We start from the raw sequence: 24,559 nt of genomic DNA, 5'->3' as shown, positions 1-24,559 counted from the left end.
CTGCCCATCTGCAAGGTCCAACAAGCACCTGGAGACCAAGACCAGTTCAAGCTTCGCTGAGTGGTGAGACCCCAACTCCCTCTCTCTCTCTCTCTCTCTCTTCCTCTGACTCCAGGGACCTGACTTTTACTCTCTTGCTCCAGGCACAACTTTCTAAACCTGACTTTTGTTGATCAAACTTGAGCTAGACTTCCCCAAATACCTAATTGAAACTATGTAATATTGTAACTGTTTATTTGTCTCTTTTCTATAGCTATTACTACTGGAATCATCATAAGTTTATATACCTGGCAATAAATAACTGTTACGGTCAAGCTGGTTGCTATACTCAGGGGCAATGCATAGCCCCAAGCATAGCGATGCACCCCCTACAAAAAGGCGCTGCCAACAGTGTCAGCAGCACCTGCAGGTGGTCACCACTTACCACCCCACCGCCGGTGGCATCTGTGAGTGGTCCGTAGTCCCCGCTGGCCACTGCTGACGCTGCTGGCGGCGCCTACGGGTAGTTGCTGACCCCTGGTCAGCGCTCCCCACCCCACCCCCGCCACCAACAGCTGTGGGAGCTCCACGCTTATCGCTGCCACCAGCACAGCCGTACCCCCCCAGCCGCCAGGGGCATGCGCTGTTCATGGCTATACTCTCTCTCTGAACCTCACTTACTCTTCCTTCCCCTTGACCTCCTCATTTGCTCTGCATCAATGCTTCTTTTACCTAAGCCAAAGATCCCTGTAATGCCCAATACTACGTTGGGGTCTGTTCATCAAGGGGGTTACTACTAGGACCATTGTGACAAGAGATTGGGATGTGCTGAGTTTTGAGGCGCATGAGGGTATCAGCTGAAAGTGTTGATCGGACCCAGCCTGCTCAGACATACTCTGCTAGTGTGTGTGTATGTGTGTCTACCTGCATTTATTATTGTCCTGATGAAATAAGGGATCAACTGAGTTCAGGGCACATGAGGGTGTCAACCTGTCAATGCTGAATAGTGCGGCCTGACTCAGACGTGCTCTGTTAACCTGTGTGCTTGCATCTAGCTGCATTTTACTGTTGCCCTGATGAACTGAGTTCAAGGTATATGAGGGTGTTAGCCTGTCAATGCTAAATAACCCAGCCTGGCTCAGGCATGCCCTGTTAATCTGTGTGTATGTGTGTTTGACTGATTCAGTGGTTGGAGCAACCCAGCCCCACTGCACCTGAGTTCTGCAAAATATCTCCATTGGGGGTGAGGACTGGCAGAAGGGAGAGATACAGCTCCATATAGAAACACAAGTGACACAAGCAGCACATGGATAGAATTACAGAGACCCTAGAAGTGCACCCCTAATAAAAGAGCACACCCAAAGTGATGGGCAAAGCTGGTAACACTAACGTCAGAGAGAGAGAAATGAGGTTCCTTGGCGTAGGAGGGACACGGACGAAGGAATTTGCTTAGACGCTTTGCAGCCTCTCCAGCTGCAGGCCCCAGGTTCAGCTACCAGTGGCACAGAAGAGTCTTCGTCCAGTGCCTGGTCATTACAGCCACCCTAAAAACAACCTATACCTGGGAGCAGAGGAGACACCTCCAGGCACCTGGAAGGCCATTGCTGGGAATAACCATGTCTGCACAGCATGCAGTACGGCTGCTCACTTGTGGCTACTCATAAGAGGAGAGGCTGTCACTCACAGCAAACCACAGCTACCTGAAGCGTATGCAGAGTCAACCGCCAGCATCTCAAGCCAGTCGCATTGTGAGCTCTCTACGCATGGAAAGTGCTGAATTCCTAGCCACGGCCATGGGCTCCACCAACAACTGGGTGAGTACCACACTGGGAAAGTCCCTTATGGAGCCCACTGCTGAATTTTAAAGCTGCTGGAGGGATGGGGGGTGGCTTTTGAGGTCCGCAAGAGATCTGGAGAGGGGATCAGTAGGAGGAGAGAGAGGTGTCAGAAAGAGACAATACGTAAAACATTTGCCAAACTGACCAGAGAGACTAATTTCAGAAGCAAACACTTGCTACAGCCAGATGAAACAACAAATTAAATATGTGCATCTAGAACAGCTCATCTCATTTACGTAGATTTGGTTAACCTGATAGATTGACTAAAAGTCTGTAATTAATGTCTCACCGTTTGCCACTTGGAGAGGCTTCTACACAATGCAGCCCAGTAAACTTGGGAGCCTGGACATTTAAGACAAGCAGAACAATTATTTCTTGCATGCTCCATCTGAGTGTCTGATTTCTCTGAACAGGGTTCAGTGTCGGTGGGGAGAGGGGAACATTTACTGTGAGTAGAAGAACACAAAACTCAGAGATTCCAGCCCTGGGTTTTCAAGCGTGTTCTTTACCGCTCTTAAAAGGTTGTGTTCATATTTAAAATGTTTTGTTCTTGGTCTTAGTTCAAACTGGGAAAGGGGAAAAAGTTGTTTCTTTCCTTTTACTTTTTGTTCTAAATGTTTTTTAATTAAGTTTGAGGAAAATCCCTCCAGCCACTTATGAATTATGAAAATGAGAAATCAAAGGTCTCATGACTTTCAAAAAGAACAGAAAAAGAAAAGGAAAGAAAAAAGAGCAGAGCAACGAGCTTTGCCTGTTCTCTGTCTGTCCAAACTAACGAACTTCAGGGAAAATGACCCTAACCTAGAAAGAAAATCCCATCAGCTCATTAAGTTGTAGATGCTTGGAGTATCTGAAAGGCGCTAACTGCATATCTGCACAAGGCAGCCCTGTGCACAGAGCTAGCCCCGAAAAGGGCTGTCCTTGGGGTGTTTTCAGCCTGGGTGTCAGCAGAGACCCCTGCACAGGCTCTGGCTGTAGACAGGACAGGGAGGGTGCTGCTGCGAGCTGCACAGCCAGCAGCAAACGACTGCGGAGGGCTGCTTTCCCCAGTCAACCACAGCACAGGAGACTTGCTTGTCGCACGATAGAGCAACTTGCCCAGCTCCCAAATGTCAGCTACAGAGAGAGGATGTGGGGTCGCTCCATCACTCTGTGCCTCCCAGTTAAGGCTGTTTTCCCAGGGAAGGTTCCTCACCCTTGTGGTCCTGGAACGATGCCTAAAGATACTTTAAGGATCCTTTAAGAGGCTTGTACTGATGTAGTTGCAGTTGCTGCATGGACCTGGCTGAGCACCAGGGAAGAGCAAAGGGCTCCCAGCAGCTGCATGGAAGCCATCTCCCCCCTCTCCTTCAGTCTATTGCCTTTTCCTGCCTAGGCAGGGGGTCGGACCTGATGATCTGTTCAGGTCCCTTCTGACTCTAAGTACTATGATACTATGAATAAATCTTGCCTGCCCCTTGGCTTCTTTCCCACACCAAAGGAAGGGCACTGGGTGCCTGGCAGCTTGTTGGACATCTCCCTGCTGGACCGCGGGTCCAAACACCACAGCACACCTGGGCAGTGACTCAGGAGCAGAAGTCCCTGGTGGGGCCAAGGTGGAAATCCCGGGACACAGGCAGCCAGGCTGGACTCAGACCACAGGGAGGCAGGGCCCCTCGTGGTTTCTGAAGTGAAGCTGAACACACTGGAGGGGAGGGAGCCCTCAGGGAGGGCTCTGGTTAAAGTCACTATCCCCCCTCGCACACACCAGGGTGGGAGCACAGGCCTGGGGGAAATTACTTACTGGCAGCTTCCCAGGGAAGCTGTTTGTAAGACACCTGCATCGCTGCGCAGGGCACCAGCTCACGAGAGACGTGCACAGGAGCTGCACGCACTCATGCCACTGCCTCTGGGGACTGCTGGTGGGATTAGCTGCTGGCACTCTCTGCCCCAGGGTGCAAGTCCAAGTGGCTCAAACTCACCCAGCTGTGGGGCCATGCAAGCTAGCTCCAAACTGGCTGGCGCTGGAGGAAGCCGTGGAGTGGTGAACATTACACCAGGCACGGGAGCAGCAGCTGCCCAGCGCCGCAAGCCGGAGATGGGGCCAGGTTTTCCAGCGCGCTCAGGAACCCACAGCTGCCAAATGGGGGGAGGGGGGCTGGATTTTCCCTGCTCTCAAGGGAAGCAGCTGGGTGCAGACCTCAAACAGGGTGAGACGGGGGCGGGGAATTGTCCCTGCCCTCAGCACTCTTTCTGTTTCTATGGAAAAGAAAGCACCACTTCACTCGCCCAGAGGCAAGGTGCTGGGGTATCTTCCACCCATGCAGGTTGCTCTGGACTGGCTGTCTGGCTTCCTCAGTCCCTCCTAATGCCAGCGAGGCATCAGGCCTCCCCTCCGGTGTGAAATGCAGCAGTTTCTTCTTTCCAACTAGGAATGCAAGGGAGGAAAGTTTTAGGATGTCACTGTTGGGTGTGAAAGCCAAACTGGGGACGCTGGAGCACCCTGGCCCTTGCACTGGGTTAAAAGATTAATTTTGGCATACTGTGTGCGCGTGCCAGCACATACGTATTTGCATGCGGGCGCACACACGGTAATGTGCATATTTCATGATTTAGCACACATCAAACCAAAACGTTAACCCTTGTCCCTGCTGCCAGCTGTCACTGATGGCCTCACGCTCTCACTTCTGTGAGATTCCCAAAGAACCCAATTTTGTTTTAAGCAGAAAACAGCTCTCCTAGGAGCTTCCCTGGGTCCCCCTTGCTAGGAGGTGGCTGCCCCTGGGCACACCGCAGTGGCTGCAGACAGCCAGGACCCAAGTGAATTCAGATGAACTCTAGTGAGCATTTGTCGGTAGACAAAGCTGAGCACAGCTCAAGGTAGCCAGAGGAGGCAGCAAAATGGAAAAGGTTGGTTGATTGGCTGGTTGTGGGGAGGGTGACCAAGAGGCAGTGGGGAGTCAGAGGCAGGCTGGGAAGAGAACGCGCGAGTCCTGCTTGTCAGGTGTGGGGTGCGGGCAGTAAAAACCTCTTTTACGGAGGACAAAGATGAAGGCCCTGGGGCATGACCCAAAGGGGTGGTGGCCCTGGCCAGGGAGTCAATGGCAAAGCAGAGTGATGTCAAGCACAGAGCAGGCACTGCCCTTGCCTGCCACATGTCCCCCTTCGCACCCAGGACCTGACCAAGAAGCTGATTCTGGTCGAAAGCGAATTCCAGGACCTGCTGATGAACGACAGCGACTACATGGAATACAATGGGAGCAATACCTGTTGCTTCACGCCGCCCTGCAGCCGCACCCATTCCTTCGACCAGGTCCTCATGCCCATCTTCCACAGCCTGGTGTTCATGCTGGGGCTGCCGGGGAACTGCCTGGTGATGGCTGTGCTGCTGCCCTGCCGGGGCAGCCTGACCAGCACCGACATCTTCCTCCTGAACCTGGCTGTGGCTGATGTGCTGCTGGTGCTGACGCTGCCCTTCTGGGCCGTGCAGGCCGTGCACGGCTGGGTTTTCTCCCAGGGCACCTGCAAGCTGGTGGGCTCCATCTTCAACATCAACTTCTATGCCAGCATCTTCTTCTTGGTGTGCATCGGCGGTGACCGGTACTTCTCCATCGTCCACGCGGTGCACGTGTACCGGCACAGCCGGGCCCACCTGATGCTGCTCACCTGCGCTGTGGTGTGGGTGGCCTGCTTCCTCCTCACCCTGCCCGACTTCTACTACCTGAGTGCCTGGGAGGACGACCGCCTCAATCGTACCGTGTGCTCCAAAGAATTCTCCATTCAACATGCCCGGAAATGGCGTGGGTGGCTGGATGGCTGTTCCCAGGTCCTGGGCTTCCTGCTGCCACTGGTCGCCATGCTGTTCTGCTACACCAGCATCATCATCACCCTGCGGCGCTCCCAGGGCTTCCACAAGCACCGGGCCATGCGGCTCATCCTGAGTGTGGTGGGCGTCTTCTTCCTGTGCTGGACGCCGTACCACCTGGTACAGCTGCTGGAGACCCTCATCGACCAAGAGGTGCTGACCCGCGACTGTGCCCGGGAGGAGGGGGTGGACACAGCCCTCTCCGTGACCTCCTTTTTCGGCTATCTCCACTGCTGCCTCAACCCCCTGCTCTACGCCTTTGTCGGTGTCAAGTTCCGCGGCAAGCTCCTGGAGCTGCTGGCTCGCACCGGGTGCATCAGCCGGGACCTGCTGAGACGGAAGGGCTGCCTGCCGGCCCTGCGCCGCGACTCCACGTGGTCCGAGACCACTGATGCCTCCAACTCAGGGCTCTGAGGGGGCCCTCCAGGCATCAGGAGGAGGACAGCGACCCTGGCCTCTCTCTCCAGGGTCTTGAAGGAGCATCCCAAGACAGTGTTGCCTAGAAATCCTCATGTGCCAGCTGCCTGCACAGTACCTTTTCCTGGTGGGGCCAGGGCTAGGCAAAGTGGGACCCAGAAGGAGCAGGGCACAACACAGGGGTCAGAGCCCCTGCCTCTCAGCTCAGGGCCTGCTGCTCCAACCCTAGCTGGGCTCTCATGCCCCTGATGCACCCCTCTACACAGTGGCATTCCCGAGAAAATGTTAGCAACCACCTCCCCCAACCCACACCCTCACATGCTTTCCCCCACAGACCTAGTGCAACGCTGTAAATTAGCTGCTCTGGGCAGCAGGCAGGGAAGCCCCCTGCTCCTCTGCCCATTCTGGGGCACTCCCATGTTCAGGCTCTGGGCACTGCAAAAGCTAAGATAGCAATGAGAGGGTCAAAAAGGCCAGGGCCTACCAGGATATGTGGTCACCCTGAGTCTCCCCAGCTCGTCGCCAGCCCTTACCCTCTGGCCAGACACCCCTCACTTCCCTTGGAGCAGGGGGTGCCTGCTCCAGCCTGGTGCATAAAGCAGGATCCAGCCTGCTTTCTGCACCATCTTCTGTGTTCACTCCGGAGAGGCTGCAGCTCACCAGCAGCCCCGCCCGGTGTGGTGCTGCGAGACGTGATGTGGGGGTGCAGACTGCTGGCAGTGCTGGGGCACTGGTGCCAGCGCTCTGCAAGGAACTGCAGCGGCCTCAGAACTCGTTTCTCTTCAGCTTCGTATTGTGGTTTTAACACATTGATTTAAAAAAAAAAAACCAAAAAAAATCTGTCAAAAATAAACCCTAATGAGAAGCTGAGTGGCGCTGTGCCAGTACCTGCCGCAGGGCCCCATGGGCAGCGCGGGGCCTCGGGGCTCAAGGGGCCAGGTGTGCAGGGCATGGGATCCTTGAGGAGGGTGAGGGGAGGGCCCGAGGACGAGGCTTGCTCAGCGCATCCTGGGAGGAGAACCGCCAAGCGGCAGGGCGCGGTTCTGGGCAGCCAGCTCCAACCACAGAGCCCCGGCACGGCACCCTACTACCCCAGCTCCGCTGCGCCGGAAGCGGCTCAGCCCCGGAGCGTGGCCTCCCGCCTTCCCCCAGGCCCCAGGAGCATGGGGCCCCGAGAGGCCCACATCTTCCCTCTCGAAACACCTGCCCCCGCCCAGTGGGGTGCATGGCTGAGATCCAGCCAGCGCGGTCTCTGGGCTGCGCAGCCAGCAGCTCGGCCCAGGCTAGCCCCACTCATGCCACCACCGTTTTGCACCAGGGATGTATCCCTGAGGTTTCCACCTGTCTGCCTCAGTCTCCTGCAGAAGGGAGGGGGAGCTGTTGCCCCATCACCTTCGCAGCAGGGAGCAGCTCTGACACAGGAACAAACAAGGGGAGGGGAGGCAGCTGGAAATAGCCGCAGAGAGAGAGAGAGAGACCAGCTGCTGCTGCCAACAGCCCAAACAGAGAGTGGGCGGTAGGCCAGGCAGCAAAGTCCCACCCAACGCCACCCACTGCAGGGCCAGCGACGGCCCTGGGTGACCGGGCACTGGCTGGAGCTTGGGAGTGGCATCTTGCTCCCTCCCCGCTTCTGAGCAGCCCCCTCTGCATCAGTTCTCTTCACCTGCTGCCAGATCCAGTGCCATCCTGGTGCGCACATCACATGCGCGGCACCCGGGCCAAGGCTTTCCTGCCGCACGAGGCTCTTGGCTGGGGAGTGCGTGGCCTGGGGCTCATTCTCTGCACCTGTGCAGCACCTGAAGGCCAGTTTCAGTTGTTCCTGAGAGGTCTCAGGGAGCTGAACTTTCTCTGAAACACAAAGGCCAGGCCAAAAATTAATATGTGTGGCGAGGCATGGGGAATTTCACCCATGTCCCAGCCCTGCCACCTGGGCACCACCAAGCACGCAGACATACTCTGCCCCGACTTAGAGCCCTGGGAGAGTTTAAACAGGAAGAGGCACCAAGTCCCTCTTCACCCTTGCCTTTTAACCCATGACCAGCACCTCTGCAGCTCGCAGGAAAAAGCAGCAGGCGGGTCTGAGATTTCCTTGCAGCCTTGGTGAGATTTCCTGTAATCGTGGGAGTTCCCGAACCTACCACCAAATATTCCAAGAGCCTCAGTAAACTACCCAAAGTCCCTGCCCCGGAGCAGCTGTCAGCCACCAAGCACCCAACCCACCCTGCCCCTGGGGGAGTTGTGGGCCGCCGTGCCTAGCAAGGATGCCGAGACCTGCCTTGACTGGTGGGTGCATGGGGGCTTTGCCACCTGGCCAGTTGCTGGCAGGATGCACACAGGTGGTCACACATGCAGCAGCCTGTCGGCTTGTAGCACCATCACTGACACGTGCCGGCATGGAGACGTCTCAGAGCCAGCTGTGGACCAGGCCACAACACTGCTCTGATGACTCCAGGACATGCTGCCTTGCTTGCAAAGGGCTGCCGGTCAGGGCCAGTCCTTCCTTGTGTGCAGGGCCCCTGCCCTTCCACGGCCCTGTGGGGAGATCAGGCCCCAAGTCCCACAGCTGTGAGCACCACAGCCACAGCCCTAAAGCATCAGAGCTCCCAGGCTGCACAAACCAGCAGGCTGCCTCCTCCTCCCCAGCCCAATGCAGGGGCCCCACCGCAGATCAGACTTCCCCCGTGTCGGCACGGGGGGAGGAGGGCAGTGCTGTTCCCTGCACTGAGCGTGTTGGAGGGGTCCCCAGCCCTACAGCTTGGCACACACGCACTTGCTTCTCTCTCCCCCGGGGATGTGTTGGGCAATCACGAAAGCACAAGCAGATAGTGCTGTTCACCTCCAGTTTCACTGGTTGGGGCAAGGCTCTGGTCTTGGGAGGACAAAGCCCACAGAGAACCTGAACTGTGCCCGGTGGTGGGATGAGCGTTACCCAGAGGTACGTGCTGAGCTGGCCGGCCAGCGAGCCCACACACAGCACAGGGCTGTGGATGGTGGGGGAAGCTGGACCCTCCAGAGGGTTTCCCAGGGGGTGGCGAGAGGCTGTGGCAGGCAACGCCCCGGCCTGTCTCAGGAAGCCAGGGCAGCTGGGCTGGGGGTGGGGGTTTTGCATTCAACATCCTGAGGAAGCGCAGAGCAGAGTGTCAGACCGAGCGGTGGCCAGGCCACACTCTGCCCCAGTCACTTTGGTGCAGGTGCAAGGGGCCTCCCCAAAGGCTAGAAAGTGAGACTGACCCTTCCTCCCCCTCCTCCCTGGGACAGCCGGGTCTGGGACACACAGCCCTGTGCTAGGGCTGCTTCAACCCATCGCAACCCAGCAAGGCGCTTACCATGCAGGCTGCAGAGCCATGGACTGCAGAGGTCCACGGACACTTTCCATGGACGGGGAGGCATGGACTGAAAACAGGCCGAGTTTCCTTCCCTATCAAGGGCGGGGTGACTCTGAAGGGGCTGCTGGACCCACACTAACACAAATGACATGGGCACAGCTCAGAGCACTCAGAAGCTGGGCCCCCCTTTCTCCAGCTACAGCAGCGTCCAGCTGCTCACCAGCATCAGCGCTGACTGCTGCCTGCCTGTGGCATGTGCTATGTAGCTGCACCAGTGCCTGCGAATTGGGGTCCTGGCAGCAAGGCCTGGACTCGTGTCCCCTCCCCTACACTGGCACACCAACACACCAGACAGCGCTCATTCCAGCGCTGCAACAGCCGCAGATTGCAGAACAACATGTGGGCAACACCTATTTCTCACAGCCACATCTGGCGCTTCCTTTCCTTGCCACGCTGCCCCCCTCCTGCATCTGTCCGGCCAGCGGGGCATTGACATGGTCACCAGGGGCAGAGTTGCAGAGCACATCGCATGTCTCCCTGCACACAGACTGCACTGGCCCCTGCAAGTACGCGCACCCCAGGCCATACCTAGAGAGCAGGCATGGGAGAAGGGCATCTGGCAGCGCTGCCTAGCTCCAGTCCAATGTGAGCAGCAGGACTGCACAGCCATGGCCACATGGGCACTGGAGCAGCCCCAGCTCATCCTGTGAGGGACAATGGGGAAAAACGTGTGCATGCACACACATACATGCATGCACAAGTGCGAGGTCTCAGCCCTCTGCACAAGGTGCAATCCCAGCAAGCAGGGGCAGGCACGTCGGGGGGCAGCAGTGTGTGGGGAGAAGGCTGGGCAGGACTACCTCAGGCGGCAGTGGTCCCTGTAGAGCCCTGGCCTCCACGCTGACTGTCCCAGGCCAGGGGGCCGGTGCATCCCTGCCAGACCTCCACAAGCCCTGATGACATGGGCGATGGGGCCGGAGCAGCGCCAAGCCCCAGCAGAGCTCATGGGTAGCTGCGCCCTGCATGTGGGAGACCTGGGTGTTAGATGCAGGGCATGCATTGCAGCCACACCAGCTCGTGTAAACAACAGGACGCCCTCGTGGCCTATGCTCACCCCATGCCTGCAGCTGGGACCGGGCCATCTGCAGCCCTGGTGCCTGTGGGGAGCCAGGCCAGCTACACCTGGAAGAGAGCAATGCAGGTGGCAGCAGCCCTTGGACCCCGCTCCCAGATGAGACTCCTCCCCCAGGCAGCCCTTGTCTGGCCCCACCCCCAGGGCTCTCTGCACCCCAACCCATTTCCCCTGCACCCCTGCCTATGCACAGAGGGCAGGGGTCCCAGGGTAGCACAAGGCTGGGGTCAGGCAGATTGCAGGCACTGCAGGGGCTGGCAAGCTGGGATCCTGGGATGCAGCACCTCCCCACAGCTGGTTATTGCTGCAGGTAGCACACAGGCCCCCGCACCTGCTGCTAACCCTGAGTCACCAGCCAGCTGCTGTGGGCCACACACCTGGGAACAGGACAGCCTGCAGCCACAGCCAGTGCTCCCACAGAGAAGCCAGGGCCAAACCGGGCATGACGGGGTCACAGCAGGTGGAGGATCCAAGGCGGGTCTCAATCCTGCTTGCCTGGCCCAAGAGAGAGCTAGGAGCCTGCAGCCAGGGACTGGGGACCATTGCAGAAACCCATGGCCGGGGGTCGTCAGCAGAGATTTGCAGCTGAGGCTGTTGGGGTTGCACAGAGAGCCTGAGCCAGACAGGGAGGGAGTCAGAGCCCCTGGCAGTCACTACCATAGAGCACACACCCCTCAGCCCCAGCAGCCCCTACCAGCTGCACCCCTTCTGGGCACAGCCCCACCCCTGCCTCCAGCTATCGCAGCTGCTCTGGCTGCACCAGGCCCACCCCCACATCACCTCGGCCAGCACAGGCCCCGCTGGCCAGCCCAGTGCCCCCCCAATTAGCAGGGAAGCTTGCAGCAGAGGGGATTCAGGATGCAGGCAACCCCTATCCTGACTCAGATCCCCTCAGCTTCTCCCAGGGCATCTGCTAGCCACTGGGGACATAGCACAGCTTCCCCTCAGCACCCCCAGCTGCCAGCAGCAGGCTCTGCTGGGCACAAGCCAGGATCGGCTCAGCCACCCAGGGGGACTGGGGTGGTGGCAACAGCTGCAGCGCTGGGGAAGCATTGCCCCAGGACTGGGAGCAGAGGAAGCCAGGTGGCAACAGCACAGCTGGGCCCTTCGGAAATAGGGTGGGAGCCAGACCTGTCCATGCCAGCTCCTGGGTGCTATTTTTACAGCCAAGGACATGGCATCTCCATTCAGCACCCAGCAGCCAAGGCCAGGGCCCAGCAAGGAGCTGCCTTTGGCCAAGGCATCTATGCATGGACGTCACCCACCTGCTCTTCCATGCTTCAGGGAACCACAAGCAGACCAGCGAGTCCAACCATGTGGGGGCAGCAGGGAACACATCGAGCCATGGCCAACAAGCAGGACCCTGGGAACAGGAAACAGGAGCAAATGAACAGGAGCCAGGACACTAGGAACAGAAGCCAGACCCAGGAATCAGGGGTCAGGTGCTAAGGGCTAGACAGAAAGGCCTCTGTCCCGTTACGTCTGTGCCACGTGCACCGCAGGGCCAGGCTCTGGCCCCAAGAGCACACAGCTGGGCAGCTGGCACCACCCAAGCCCAGGGCCTGGTCTGTGCTGGGAGACACCAGAGCAGATGGACTGCAGCCTGCTGGGCAAGTCCCAGCGCAGAGAAGCCACCTCCAGTATGACCCAGGCGCCATGACTGGGGACAGCACCACCATGGGGGACAGCACCAGCACCACAACTAAGGACAGCACCCAGGCCCAGCCCTTGTCACTTCCTGCCCCAGCACCCCCCAGGCAGGCGTGGCAGACCAGGTCAACTTCTGGGGGCAAGCACCCAGCCCAGCCTGGCCTGTGGGCTGTCACGATGCCAGGACCAGGAAGCTCTAAGCGGTCTGGAGGGCACATCCATCCCAATGACCCCGCACCTGGGCCTGGCTGGAAGACAGCAGTCGTGGGAGCCCATGGGCACCAGCTGCAGGGAAAGTGCAGGCGGGCCAGGCTCAGGGGCAGCCAGCTCAGGCATTGCCTCAGACCTGATTAATGGCAGTGCCGGGATTCGTGGGAATGCAGCACCTGCTGCCCCAGGGGAGCCACCCCATCCCCGCCCCTGCCCCGCAGCAGCTCCCCTATAAATTCCCAGTACCAGGCCCAGCTCATTCCTGCCCTGCTGCCTGCACAGAGATGGCGATGTGGCTCGTGCTGTTGGTCCTGGGGGTAGCAGGTACCAGGGTCCAGGGCTAGGGCTGGGCACTGCCAGAGCCTCCAGCCCTGCCTGCCAGAGACGGGGCGGCTGTCTGGAGCCCGTGGGCTGGGGAAGGCCGGGGTGTGGGTCCATCACTAGCATGTTCATTGTTCATTTACCCCCATGACTGATTGTACCCAAGATCAGAGCAGTTGCAATGTGCTGACAAGCCCTGGGCCCTGCTGATGGCTCCGGGCACCGGCTGCATCTCTCATATCAAGGGAGCAAAAACAGGTGTAGCATTTCCGGGCACCCCTAGGCCCTGGGCTCCACCCCAGGGTTTGGGTTTCCTCGCACAACAGGGAGCTTCGGAGAAGCCACAAAATGCTGAGAGCCCCGGAGCCCACGCTGCAGTCGGTTTGGGGAGGCTGTGTCCACAGGGAGCCCCTTCCCCACCTGGGGGGATACCCGCCTACAGCTTGGGACCTGCCTTCCCAGACAAGCAGCAGCCCTGATTTGGGGGTACCTGCTGAGTCTTCTCAGTTAAATCAGCACCTGAGGGACTGAGGGCAGGGACGGGGCTCACAACCCTCCTGCCTTATACGTCACCACCTGTAACCTGCTCATGCCATGTCCCTGCAGCTGCTGCCCCGCATGGTGCAGACAGGATCGTTGGAGGCCATGAGTGTGCCGCCCACTCCCAGCCCTGGCAGGTCTCCCTGAACTCTGGGTACCACTTCTGCGGCGGGTCCCTGATCACAGACCAGTGGGTGGTGTCAGCTGCCCACTGCTGGTACAAGTAAGTGTGGCACTGAATCCATGTGTGTGCACACGTGTGCAAGCTGGGGCTGGTGGGGAAGCGCTTCCCTGGACAGCACTGAGCAGCTGTGCCCCAACCCCCCAGCCCCAGTGCCATGCAGGTGATCCTGGGTGACCACAACATCCAAGTCTTTGAGCACACCGAGTACCTGATGCGCATCGAGACCATCGTCTGGCACCCTGACTACAACTACCAGACCATGGACCACGACATCATGCTCATCAAGCTGGCGCACCCGGTGCAGTTTGATGCCAATGTGCAGGCCGTAGCCCTGCCCACAGCCTGTGCCGAGGGTGGTACCTTTTGCGTGGTGTCAGGCTGGGGCAACATCCTCAGCGACGGAGGTGAGTCACCCCCTCCCTGCCCCCAGAGTCCCTGGGGGCTTGGTGCCAGGAGAGGACAAGCAGTAGCAGTGTAGGCCCTGCAGGCCACACTCTGCCCTGGAGCTGGAAATGAAACCCAGGAGTCCCGACCTCCAGCCTGTGCCCTCCGCTCAAGCCGGCCAGGCTGCAGTCCCCTGGGCAAGCAGCGATAGATGCTCGGAGGACCCCAGAGGTCGCAGCCAGTCCAGCCCCCTGCTCAGGGACAGAAAGCCTGTCCAGCCTGCTCACAGAAATGTTGGGGACAAACCATCATGCACAACTGCCCAGTGCAGCACCTGAGTCACTAGTAACAGCCTTGAACTTTCCCCGCCTCTGTCCTACCACCGCAAAGGCACGGGAGGTCAAGGAAGGGGTCCAGGGCCCCGCTACAGAGGAAGGCAACTCTCCCCTCACACAGCCTGTGGGGTTGGCCCATGGGGCACCCTTCCTTCCTGGCCCCAGCCACAGCGACGGGCTGACCCTGAGCAGAGGAATTGCCAGGTTTCCCCAGTCCCAGTGAGGGCAAGGCCCACTCCAGCCCAAACCCCCAGCCGCAGCCATGGCCAGCACCCAACCCCGGGTCCCTGGCTCCCAGCCCTGCAGCTCTAGCCCACCAGGAGCCCCCTGCCCCCGAGCCAGGAGTCCTCAAGCTCCAAGCACCAGCTGCTCCGGGCAAAGCTAGGGGCAGCAACGCCTCTTGGTACCTGCCCACAGCCCCCGGCAGGGGTCCCAGCAGCCTGCAGAGGTAGAGGACCCCTGGGTCAGGTTGCCCCTCTGCCTTGCAGTGTTCAACCCCTACAACCTGCAGTGTGCGGACGTGCCCCTTCTGAGCACACAGGAGTGTGAGAACGCCTACCCCGGGCAGATCACCAGCACCATGCTGTGCGCCGGGTTCCCGGAGGGTGGCAAGGACGCCTGCCAGGTGAGGGCAGACGCCTGGGGTCTGCTGGGGAACCCTGGCTCTGTGCTAGGGCTTGGAGCAGGCAGGGCAGCATGCAGCACTGAGGGCTGGGGGGGCATGGCGTTTTGTTACTGACTGCTCACTCCATGTCCTGCAGGGAGACTCTGGCGGGCCACTGGTCTGCCACGGGGAGCTGCAGGGCATCGTGTCCTGGGGCGTCGGCTGCGCCCTGGCAGGCTACCCCGGCGTCTACACCAAGGTCTGCGCCCTGCTGCCCTGGATCCAGGAGACCATTGCCACCAACTAGGCAAGGAGGGAGCACCGCTGCAGCCGGGAATGGGAAACAGCTGCCGAAGGGGGTGGGGACCACCTGGTGTCCGTGCATGCTCACAGGACCAGCCACACCTGGCCCTGTACCTCCCTGCCGCTGGCATAGTGAACCCTAATAAACCCCGGTGTCCCGGGACCAGCATGTTGCCCGTCTGCCTCCTGCTTCTCATGCTCTGGGCGTCAGTCAGTCAGCACAGCCTCTCCTGGGTGCAGGCTGCAAGGCTGGGCGGGGGGAAGCAAACTGACTACCCCAGGCACCACCCAAGCTGGGTCTGTGGTCCTCCACACCTGGCTACTTCAAGCTACCCCAGCCCTGCCCTTGCACCACCCGCGGGTGGCACAAGTCCAGCCACGTGTGACCAGGGCCACCACAGTCCTATCTGATTTCCGTTGGACAAAGCCTAGTAGTCAAGTCCCAAGTGGCAATGGAGCTCAATCGTTTGAGTCTGTGGCGCTACTACCAGGCCAGTGTCCTCTTTCCCAGACCTGTCAGTCTGGGGCTTCAGATGCCTGCCACAGATCTGAGGAGTTTCCTGCATGCAAGCCCAGGGCCCAGGGACCCTGGGGGACAGATGCTCCCTAGTCTTGTTTGTTCCTAGCCCAAGGGCTGGGGAGGAAGCTGGGGGGAAAGCACAACTGCAGTCTCCCCATTGCCACAAAATTGCACTCTAGCGTCCTGCACTGGGGAAACCTGCAGGGCTCAGCGTGTCCAGAGCACAAGGGACAGGCCTCACCCTGAGGAAACCACCACAGCAACTTGTGTCTGGTGCAGACCACAGATTTCATAGATGTCTAGGGTTTCATAGATTCATAGTAGGTAGGGTCAGAAGGGACCTGAGCAGATCATCAAGTCCGACCCCCTGCCCTGGGCAGGAAAGAGCACTGGGATCTGCTGGGATCAAATGACCCTGGCAAGGTGTCCATCTAACCTCCTTTTGAAGACCCCCAGGGTAGGAGCCAGCACCACTTCCCTTGGAAGTTGGTTCCAGATCCTGGCCGCCCTGACTGTGAAATAGTGCCTTCTAATGTCTAGACTGAATCTACTCTCCATCAACTTATGGCTGTTATTCCTTGTTACTCCCGGGAGTGCTCGGGGAAACGGGGATTCTCCCAATGCCTGCTGGTCCCCCTTGGACAGTTTACAGACAGCCACCAGATCCTCTCTCAGCCTTCTCTTGTGGAGGCTGAACAGGTTCAGGTCCCGTAGCCTCTCCTCGTAGGGCCTGCCCTGCTGCCCCCTGACCATGCGGGTGGCCTCCTCTGGACCCTCTCCGTGCTGTCCACATCCCTCCTGAAGTGCGGCGCCCAGAACTGGACGCAGTACTCCAACTGCGGCCTGACCAGTGTCGCATAGCGGGAGAGGATCACCTCCTTGGACCTGCTCGTGATGCATCTGTGGATGCACGACAAGGTATGGATAGCCATGCTGACCACATCCCCACGTTGGAGGCCCATGTTCATCTTGGAGTCTATAATGACTCTAAGATCCTTGCCTGCCTCTGCGCTGACGAGAAGGGAGTTCCCCGGCCTGTAGGTCTGCTGCTGGTTCTTCCTCCCCAGGTGCAGCACCCTGCACTTGTCAGTGTTGAAACCCATCCTGTTCTCATCCACCCGCCCCTGTAACCTGTCTAGGTCCAATTGCAGCCTATTCCTCCCTTCTAGCGTGCCCACTTCCCCCCACATCTTAGTGTCATCTGCAAATTTGAACAAGCGCTTTTTACACCCCTGTCCAAGTCGCTAATGAAGATGTTGAACAGTGCGGGCCCGAGGACCGAGCCCTGGGGGACCCCACTGCCCACATCCCTCCAGGTCGAATAAGACCCATCCACCACCACTCTCTGGGTGCGGCCCTCCAGCCAGTTAGTGACCCATCTGACTGTGTAGGCATCGACACCACAGTCCCCTAGTTTTTTAATGAGAATGGGGTGAGAGACAGTGTTGAAGGCCTTCCTAAAGTTCAAAAAGACTATGTCCACTGCGACACCTGCATCCAGGGATTTTGTGACCTGGTCGTAGAAGGCCACCTGGTTGGTCTGACAGGACCTGCCCCTAATGACCCTGTGTTGGTTGCCCCTAAGCATACACTCCCCTGCTGGCCCCTCGCAGATGTGTTCCTGGATAATTTTCTCAAAGAGCTTCCCCAGGACTGAGGTAAGACTAATGGGCCTGTAGTTTCCTGGGTCCTCCTTCCTCCCTTTTTTTGAAAATGGGGACCACATTGGCCCTTTTCCAGTCCTCTGGCACATCACCTGAGAGCCATGAGTGCTCGTAAAGCCATGCTAGGGGTCCCACAATGACCTCTGCTAATTCCCTCAGCACTCTGGGGTGGAGATCATCAGGACCTGCTGATTTGAACATGTCCAGTCCCTCCAGAAGTTCCCCAACTAGGTCCTCGCAGACCCTAGGCCTGGCTGCACCTCCCCTGGGACAATCGTGGGTCCCGGTGGGGGGGATGACCTGGTCCCTGCTCAGAAAAATGAAGGCAAAGACATTTTCAAATGTTAGCTTTGTCGTCTGGTGAGACCACCAGATTTCCAAGCATGTCCTACAGAGACCCCACGTTACCCAATACCTTCTTTTTTTACCCTCTATGTATTTGAAAAAGGACTTCTTGTTATCTTTAATCCGGGTAGCTAGTCCCAGTTCCATCTCCTCCTTGGCCTTCCTGACCGCCCCCCTGCAGCCCCAAGCAACCAAGGTGTAGTCCTCCCTGGTGATGCCCCTCCCTGCCATTGGGTGTACGCCTCCCTCTTAGCTAGGAGATGTTCCTGGATGCTTCTGGTGAGCCATGGGGGCTTTTGAGCACTCTTGCCCCCTTTGATCCACGTTGGGATTGCCACCCTTTGGGCTTGGAGGATCGTCTCCTTCAGGAACGACCACTCTTCTTGGACTCCCAACTCCCCTCCCCTCCCCTCCGGGACCTCAGTACCTCCCCGACTAGCCTCCTTAGCTCAATGAAACCAGCCCTCCTGAAGTCCAGGGCTGCTGCCTTGCTGCAGGCCCTTGACACCCTGTGCTGGATGGTGAATTCAAGCAGGCGATGATCGCTATCGCTCAGGTGGTTGAGCACCCACAGACCCCTCACCAGGTCGTTGCCCATAGCCAGGACCAGGTCCAACACAGCATTTCCCCTGGTGGGGCTGTGCACCTCCTGGGTTAGATGGAGGTCCTGTAACTTGGCTAGGAACCTACGTGAGTGGTCAGACCTGGCTGACTGCTCTTCCCAGCAGATGTCCAGGTAGTTTAGGTCACCCATGATGACTACATCCCTTGACCTAACTGCCTCCATGATCTGACCTGAGCATTCCTCATCTAGCTCTTCTCCCTGGTTGGGTGGTCTGTAGTAGACCCCCGCTGTTAGGTCCCTTTCCCCACAACCCCGGTGTATACGGACCCAGAGCACCTCAGCCTGCCCCTCCTCTGACCCAGCGCTGCTTGTTGAGGATGTGAATTGTTCTTTGACATAAAGCGCCACACCCCCACCTTTCCTCCCTGTCCAATCCCTCCTGTACAGCCTATAGCCCTTGATGTTCACCGCCCAGTCGTGCATTGGATCCCACCACATTGCAGTGAGCTCCACTATGCCTGGGTTTGTGTTAGCTAGCAGGAGGGCAAGTTCCTCCTGCTTATTCCCCATACTATGAGCATTGGTGTATAAACATTTAAGGCCTTCTGAAGGTGTATGCACCGCCCCCCTAATCCCAGTACTATCCAGGTCTCTTACCTGGGTATGTCTTGTGCTTGTCATCAGAAAGGACCTATTAGATCAGCGTGTCCATCCCCTGCCCTAGGCAGGAAAGAGCGCTGGGGTCAAGTGACCCCAGCCAGGTACTTGTCTAACCTCCTCTTGAACACCTCCAAGCCAGGGGACAGCAGCACCTCCCTTGGAAGCCCATTCCAGATTTTGGCAACCCTCACTGTAAAGAATTTCTTCCTGATCTCCAGCCTAAATCTGCTCTCCTTCAGTTTATGGCCGTTGTTTCTAGTAACCCCGGGGGGTGCCCTGTAGAGTATCTCCTATTCCCTGCTGACCCCCTGCGATGAGTTTATAGACAGCCACAAGATCGCCTCTCAGCCATCTCTTCCAGAGGCTGAAGAGATTCAAGTCCCTCAGTCTGTCTTCATAGGATCTTACCTGTAGGCCCTCAATCATACGAGTAGCCCTCCTCTGAACCCTTTCTAGGTTATCTGCATCCCTCTTGAAGTGCGGCGCCCAAAACTGGACACAGTACTCCAGCTGCGGCCTCACCAATGCCACATAAAGGGGAAGTATCACCTCCCTGGACCTGCTCGTGATGCACCTGCTAATGCATGAAAGAGTGCAGTTAGCCTTACTTATTACCTCGTCACGTTGGCGATTCGTTCACTTTTGCAACGACTATGACTCACAGATCCCTTTCTGCTGCTGTGCTACTTAGAGTACTGGGTACTTCCCAGTCTGTAGACATATTGGTGATTCCTTCTCCCCACGTGCAGTACTTTGCACTTCTCTTTGTTAAATTATATCCTATTCTGATCTGTCCACTTCCCCAGTCTATCTAAATCCACCTGAATTTGATCCCTCCCCTCTAGTGTGTTTACTATACCCCACAGTTTGGTGTTGTCTGCGAATCTGGACAAGGTGCTTTCTACACCCTCATCTAGATCGCTGATGAAGATATTGGACAGCACTGGTCCAAGGACTGAGCCCTGGGGGATGCCACTGCCCACATTTCTCCAGGTAGAAACCAACCCATCCACCACCACCCTCTGAGTGCATCCTATAAGCCAGTTTTCCACCTACCTGACTGTGAAAAAATCCACATCACAGCTACTTAGTTTACTTGTAAGAATTGGGTGCAACACTGCGTCAAAGGCCTTTTTAAAATCCAAGTAAATAACCTCTACCTCTACTCCTGCATCTAAGCACTTTGTGACCTGGTCATAAAAAGAGACCAGGTTAGTCAGGCAGGATCTGCCTGCTATAAGCCCATGCTGGTTGCCCCTTAACATTGTATTACCCACTGGACCCCCACAAATATGATCCTTTATGATTTTTTCTAAGGTCTTGCCAAGAATAGAGGTGAGGCTAACCCGCCTATAATTACCCTGGTCCTCCTTCCTCCCCTTCTTGAAAACAGGGACCACATGGGCCATCCCCGGCTTGGTCATAGTATTTCCCTGCCTAAGTGGCTCTGCAAGCTCACCCCCCTGCATCTGCCCTGGAGGCCAGGTCTTGCGTGGGGCACAAGGGTCCTCTCCCCTCCATCCATTCATCACAGCCCAGCAGGATGCAGCTGCAGCAGCCCGAGGCTGAGTCAAAGGCAGGCGCCCAGAGCACAGGCAGGGCCAGAGCAATCCCACCGACTGCAGCAGGCCCAACTCGGGGGGCCGTTCCTGGTGGAGCTTGCCCTGAGAGGGTAGGGGACCTGGGCCCAGGGGCCGGGAGCAATGCACGCAAAGCAATCCTGAGCTTGTCAAACGCAGCAAGCCGTGGCAGCTCCTGCACACTGCTCTGCACACGTGGCCGCAGACAGGGCACCGGGCAAGCAGCTGCAGCCTTGGGTCCGGCCAACACCGCAGGCATCTCGGAGCTGCTGGGCTGGCAGGGGCCCGGCAGAGCTCTCACCTAGTCTGAGCCCTGCCCGAGGCAGCAGCAGCCCCGTCCAAACCAGCCCAGACAAACCCATCACCCGACCTTGCAGGAAAACCACCGTCAAGCCTGGCACAGCACAGACCTGCCGGCCCAGCACCGCTGCCTGCGGGTGCTGGTCCCTGGACTCTGCTGCTAACTCCAGAGGGAAGCAGGGGTCCCGGGGGGAAGCCGGGAGCCAGGACCCAACCCTGGGTCTTCTCCCCAGCTCTGGGAGGGGAGTGAAGTCAAGAGCCGGTATCCTGCGTGCCAGGACGCCTGGGCTGTATCCCAGCTCTCAGCGGGGCGTGGAGCCTAGAAATGAGAGCGTAAACCCCAAATCGGGGCCTGGACTAAGGGACTTGGACTGGGTTAGGGAAGAGCAGCAGGTGGGTACATGGGGGCGCAAGTGAGCAGGTGTGTTTATTGTAACGGGTGTGCAGTTTCTTAATGTGGTTAAAGGCTAGGGGGGGCAAGAGGCAAATACCTGGGGTGTCTCACCTGCTCAGCAGCCCTGGCAGCATCACCCCCCCCCCACACCCCCACTTCTCCCACAAAGCAGCATTTCCCTGCACGTGGCCTATGCCACATCCAGCCCTGCCCCTGCCGGCGCCGGATCAGACGGGGTCTGCAGAAGAGGTGCCTCCCCGCCCCATGCCCACAGCCTGCCCTGCTCTCCTGGGCACGCTGAGCCCCGGGCCCCTCAGCTCTCAGGTCATGTTGCGCAGTGTGCTGCTACCCCCCAGCAGCTTCATGGACCCTCATCGTGGAGTGCCGGCCGGAAAACAGGAGGCAGAAAACAGTGTGCTGATGCCAAGATGGGGTTTATTGGGGAGAGACAGCGCAAGGCACATCCCGGTGCCAGGACAGCCAGCCACGCACACGGGACATGTGTGTGCTGTGTCTTCCTGGGTGCCAGGATGCCCTGCCCACTCCCCAGCTGGCAGCGCTGCCCCATCCCAGCTAGCGGGTGGCCATGGTGTCCTGGATCCAGGGCAGCAGGTCACAGACCTTGGTGTAGAGACTAGGGTAGTTCTTCTGGGCCCAGCCAAAGCCCCAGGACATGATGCCCTGCAGCTCTCCGGCACAGACCAGTGGCCCGCCAGCATCACCCTATGCCAGAAGGGGAAGGTGTTGTCAGCTCCCAGCAAGGGGCTGCATCCCCTGCCAGCCCCTATGCTGCAGCCATGTGCTCATGCCCTCTCCTGGGCCTAGCACAGCGTCCAAGTCCCAGCTCTCCTACCTCGCAGGCATCCTTGCCACCCTGAAGATGCCCGGCACACAGCATGGTGCTGGTGACCCTGTTAGGGTAGGCGTCCTCGCACACCTGGTGACTCAGGATCGGGACCTCCACGCACCGCAGCTGGTCAGAGCCAAGAACTGCAGGACAGAGGAGAGGTCTGAGCCCTGAGGGTCTCCCTACTGCATCCCTCCCGCCCAGGTGGGCAGCACCTCAACACATCCCCACCCGGCTGGCAGCCTGCTTGGGGCACATACTGGGTGGATGCCTGGGTGCTCTGGGAGGGAGACATGGGGCTGGGATCCAGCCCCGGAGGTCCTCAGGCTGCGTAAAGCAGGGAGGAGTCACTTACCTGCCGCCTCCATTCTGGTTGCAGGGTCTCAGCCCGGGTTTATCTGCACAGAACAACTCTGCTTCCACCACAAACAGCGCTCCTGGCTCTAAGCTTCTCCCAGCAGAGCAGCCGCCCCCACTGCAGCGCTCCCTCCCAGCCAGTCGTTGCTGCCCGCTGGCCTCTGCTGCACCCAGGGCTGTTAACCACAGACTGCCTGAACCTGATGTCTGAGCCTGTCCCTGCCGGCCACTGGGGCTGAGGAACAGGAGGCCGGAGCCGGGACTCCTGGCTCCTGTCCCCAGCTCTGAGCAGCTGCTGGGGGCTGTTTCCCAGGGCCTCTCTCTGACCAGTCCAGCTGTGCAGCTGGGTAAAGGCAAAGGAGTGCTGGAGCAGGAGCCTTCCCTCTGGTCTCTGCTTAGAGCGAGGCAGCCAGGCACAAGCAGGGGCCCAGGGAAACTCCCAGCTGCAGGCACAGATTAGCAAAAGGAAAGCAGCTGAGGACTGGGAGATCAAGGTCAGTCTCACCTGTGGCCTGGGGAATGCCTCCCTGCACCCCCTGCACAAGGGCCTGGAGCCCCTGGGCAAGTGCACACATGCCAGCAAGAATTAGCTGCCTTTGGCAGTGACCGGGACCCTGAGGCCAGCGCTGGGCACCCTCCCACGCTCACACTGGCTGGTATAACAGCCCCCCCACCCCCTGACCCGTCCTGCCCCAGGCCCCCTGCACAGACCCACCCACCCAGCAGGTGGATAATGGGGTCACCCAGCACTGAGCCACCAAGACTCCGGGGGCAGGGAGGGGGCGACTCACTTCCGTTGCTGAGGGTGTTGCCCCAGCCCGACATCACGCAAGAGGTGCCGGCCATGGCGCAGGCCGTGGGCAGGGCGACAGGCTGCACATTGGCATCACGCTGCACAGGCTGGGCCAGCTTGACAAGCATGATGTCGTAGTCCAGCGTCTCCTCGTTGTAGTTCGGATGCGTCACCACAGTCTCCACGTGCATCAGGTGCTCAGTGTGCTCGAAGACCTGCAGGTTGTGCTCCCCCAGGATCACCAGCATGGCCTGAGCACTGGGTGGGGGGCAGGGGGAGGGGGCACCAGGCCACTCAGTGCTGCCCCTCCAGCAGCCCCCTGAGCCCCCATGCAGCCCCGATCTGCTCCTGCTTCCAGAGCTGCCACATTAGCACGGTGGCACTGACACGTGCAGTTGCACACACACAGGCTTGCACATTTGCATGCAGGTACACACACATGCACACATGCAAGCCCCCCCTCAGCACCTGCCACATGCTTTAGGAGCAGTGGGCCACCCTCTCCCTGCCAGCCCCAGCTTGCACACGTATACACACGCGTGCACACAGGACTGTACTCACTAGTATGCGCAGTGGGCAGCTGACACCACCCACTGGTCAGCGATCAGGGCTCCGCCACATGAGTGGTAGCCCAAGTTGATGGAGGCTAGCCAGGGCTGGGAGTGCGGTCTGCACTCATAGCCCCCGATGATCCTGTCAGCGCCTGGCGGGGCAGCAGCTGAGGGGAGACAGGCACCGCTTCAGACTTTGCAGGGAGGACTCAGTGGTTACTCCCAAATCAGGGCTGCTGCTTGGCTGAGAAGGCAGGTCCCAAGCTGCAGGCAAGCATCCCCCCAGGTGGGGAAGGGGCTCCCTGTGGACACAGCCTCCCCGGACTGGCTGCAGCATGGGCTCAGGGACCCTCAGCATTTTCTGGGTGCTGCGAAGCTCCCTGCTGCATGGGGAAACCCAAGTCCTGGCGCAGAGCAGGAGCACCCGGAAATACTGCGCCTGGTTTCGCTCCCTGATATCAGAGACATGCAGCTGGTGCCTGGAGCACCACCTTGCAGCCGCGCTAATCTTGGGTGCAATTGGTCATGGGAGGAAATGAACAAGGAAAGCGCTCGCTCCGGCGCCCACAGGGTTTGCATGGGGTGGCAGTGGCCAGGCTGGCACTGGGCTAGGGCCCTGGAGTATGGGCACTGCCAGGGCCCCCAGCCCTGCGTGCTAGAGACAGGGCAGCCGCATGGAGCCTGTGGGCTGGGACAGGCCGGGGCATGGGCATATCACTAAGTGTGTCCCCACAGCTGCACCCACACTCAAGGAATGTGGTGCATGGGGGTGGAGGATGGGGCTGGTGCCAGGCAGTAGGTCCCCAGGGTGACCCTGAGGCCCTAGGCTTGCTGCTGGCTCTGCCGTGGCCCTGCAGCTGTTGCAGGCCTGTCGCATGTCAGGGGGCTTTGCAGCCATGTCCCATCCGCAGCCCTC

General features: G+C 58.9%; 3 protein-coding genes across 3 annotated transcripts; 2 read left to right on the top strand and 1 right to left on the bottom strand.

Annotated features, from left to right (window-relative positions):
- Positions 1–944: 944 nt before the first annotated feature.
- Positions 945–6,887, top strand: CXCR3 (C-X-C motif chemokine receptor 3). Its single transcript, XM_006276524.4, has 2 exons — positions 945–1,793; positions 4,972–6,887. The coding sequence occupies exons 1-2, from the start codon at positions 1,689–1,691 to the stop codon at positions 6,073–6,075; spliced, it is 1,209 nt and encodes a 402-aa protein (XP_006276586.3). The 5' UTR covers positions 945–1,688; the 3' UTR covers positions 6,076–6,887.
- Positions 6,888–12,680: 5,793 nt separating this feature from the next.
- LOC102569978 (serine protease 1) lies at positions 12,681–15,193 on the top strand. Its single transcript, XM_006276515.3, has 5 exons — positions 12,681–12,720; positions 13,324–13,480; positions 13,586–13,845; positions 14,649–14,785; positions 14,922–15,193. Exons 1-5 carry the CDS (start codon positions 12,681–12,683, stop codon positions 15,069–15,071), a joined length of 744 nt encoding a protein of 247 aa, XP_006276577.1. The 3' UTR covers positions 15,072–15,193.
- Positions 15,194–21,513: 6,320 nt separating this feature from the next.
- On the bottom strand, positions 21,514–23,742 carry LOC102572053 (serine protease 1). Its single transcript, XM_059718264.1, has 4 exons — positions 23,654–23,742; positions 23,091–23,307; positions 21,949–22,085; positions 21,514–21,818 (listed from the first exon to the last, which is right to left on the bottom strand). The coding sequence occupies exons 2-4, from the start codon at positions 23,281–23,283 to the stop codon at positions 21,669–21,671; spliced, it is 480 nt and encodes a 159-aa protein (XP_059574247.1). The 5' UTR covers positions 23,284–23,307; positions 23,654–23,742; the 3' UTR covers positions 21,514–21,668.
- Between the last annotated feature and the right edge of the window lie 817 nt (positions 23,743–24,559).

Source organism: Alligator mississippiensis, chromosome 15, assembly GCF_030867095.1.
Source record: "Alligator mississippiensis isolate rAllMis1 chromosome 15, rAllMis1, whole genome shotgun sequence".
NCBI lineage: Eukaryota > Metazoa > Chordata > Crocodylia > Alligatoridae > Alligator > Alligator mississippiensis.
Note: the sequence above shows the minus strand (reverse complement) of the source record. Positions and strands in the feature narration are given on the sequence as shown.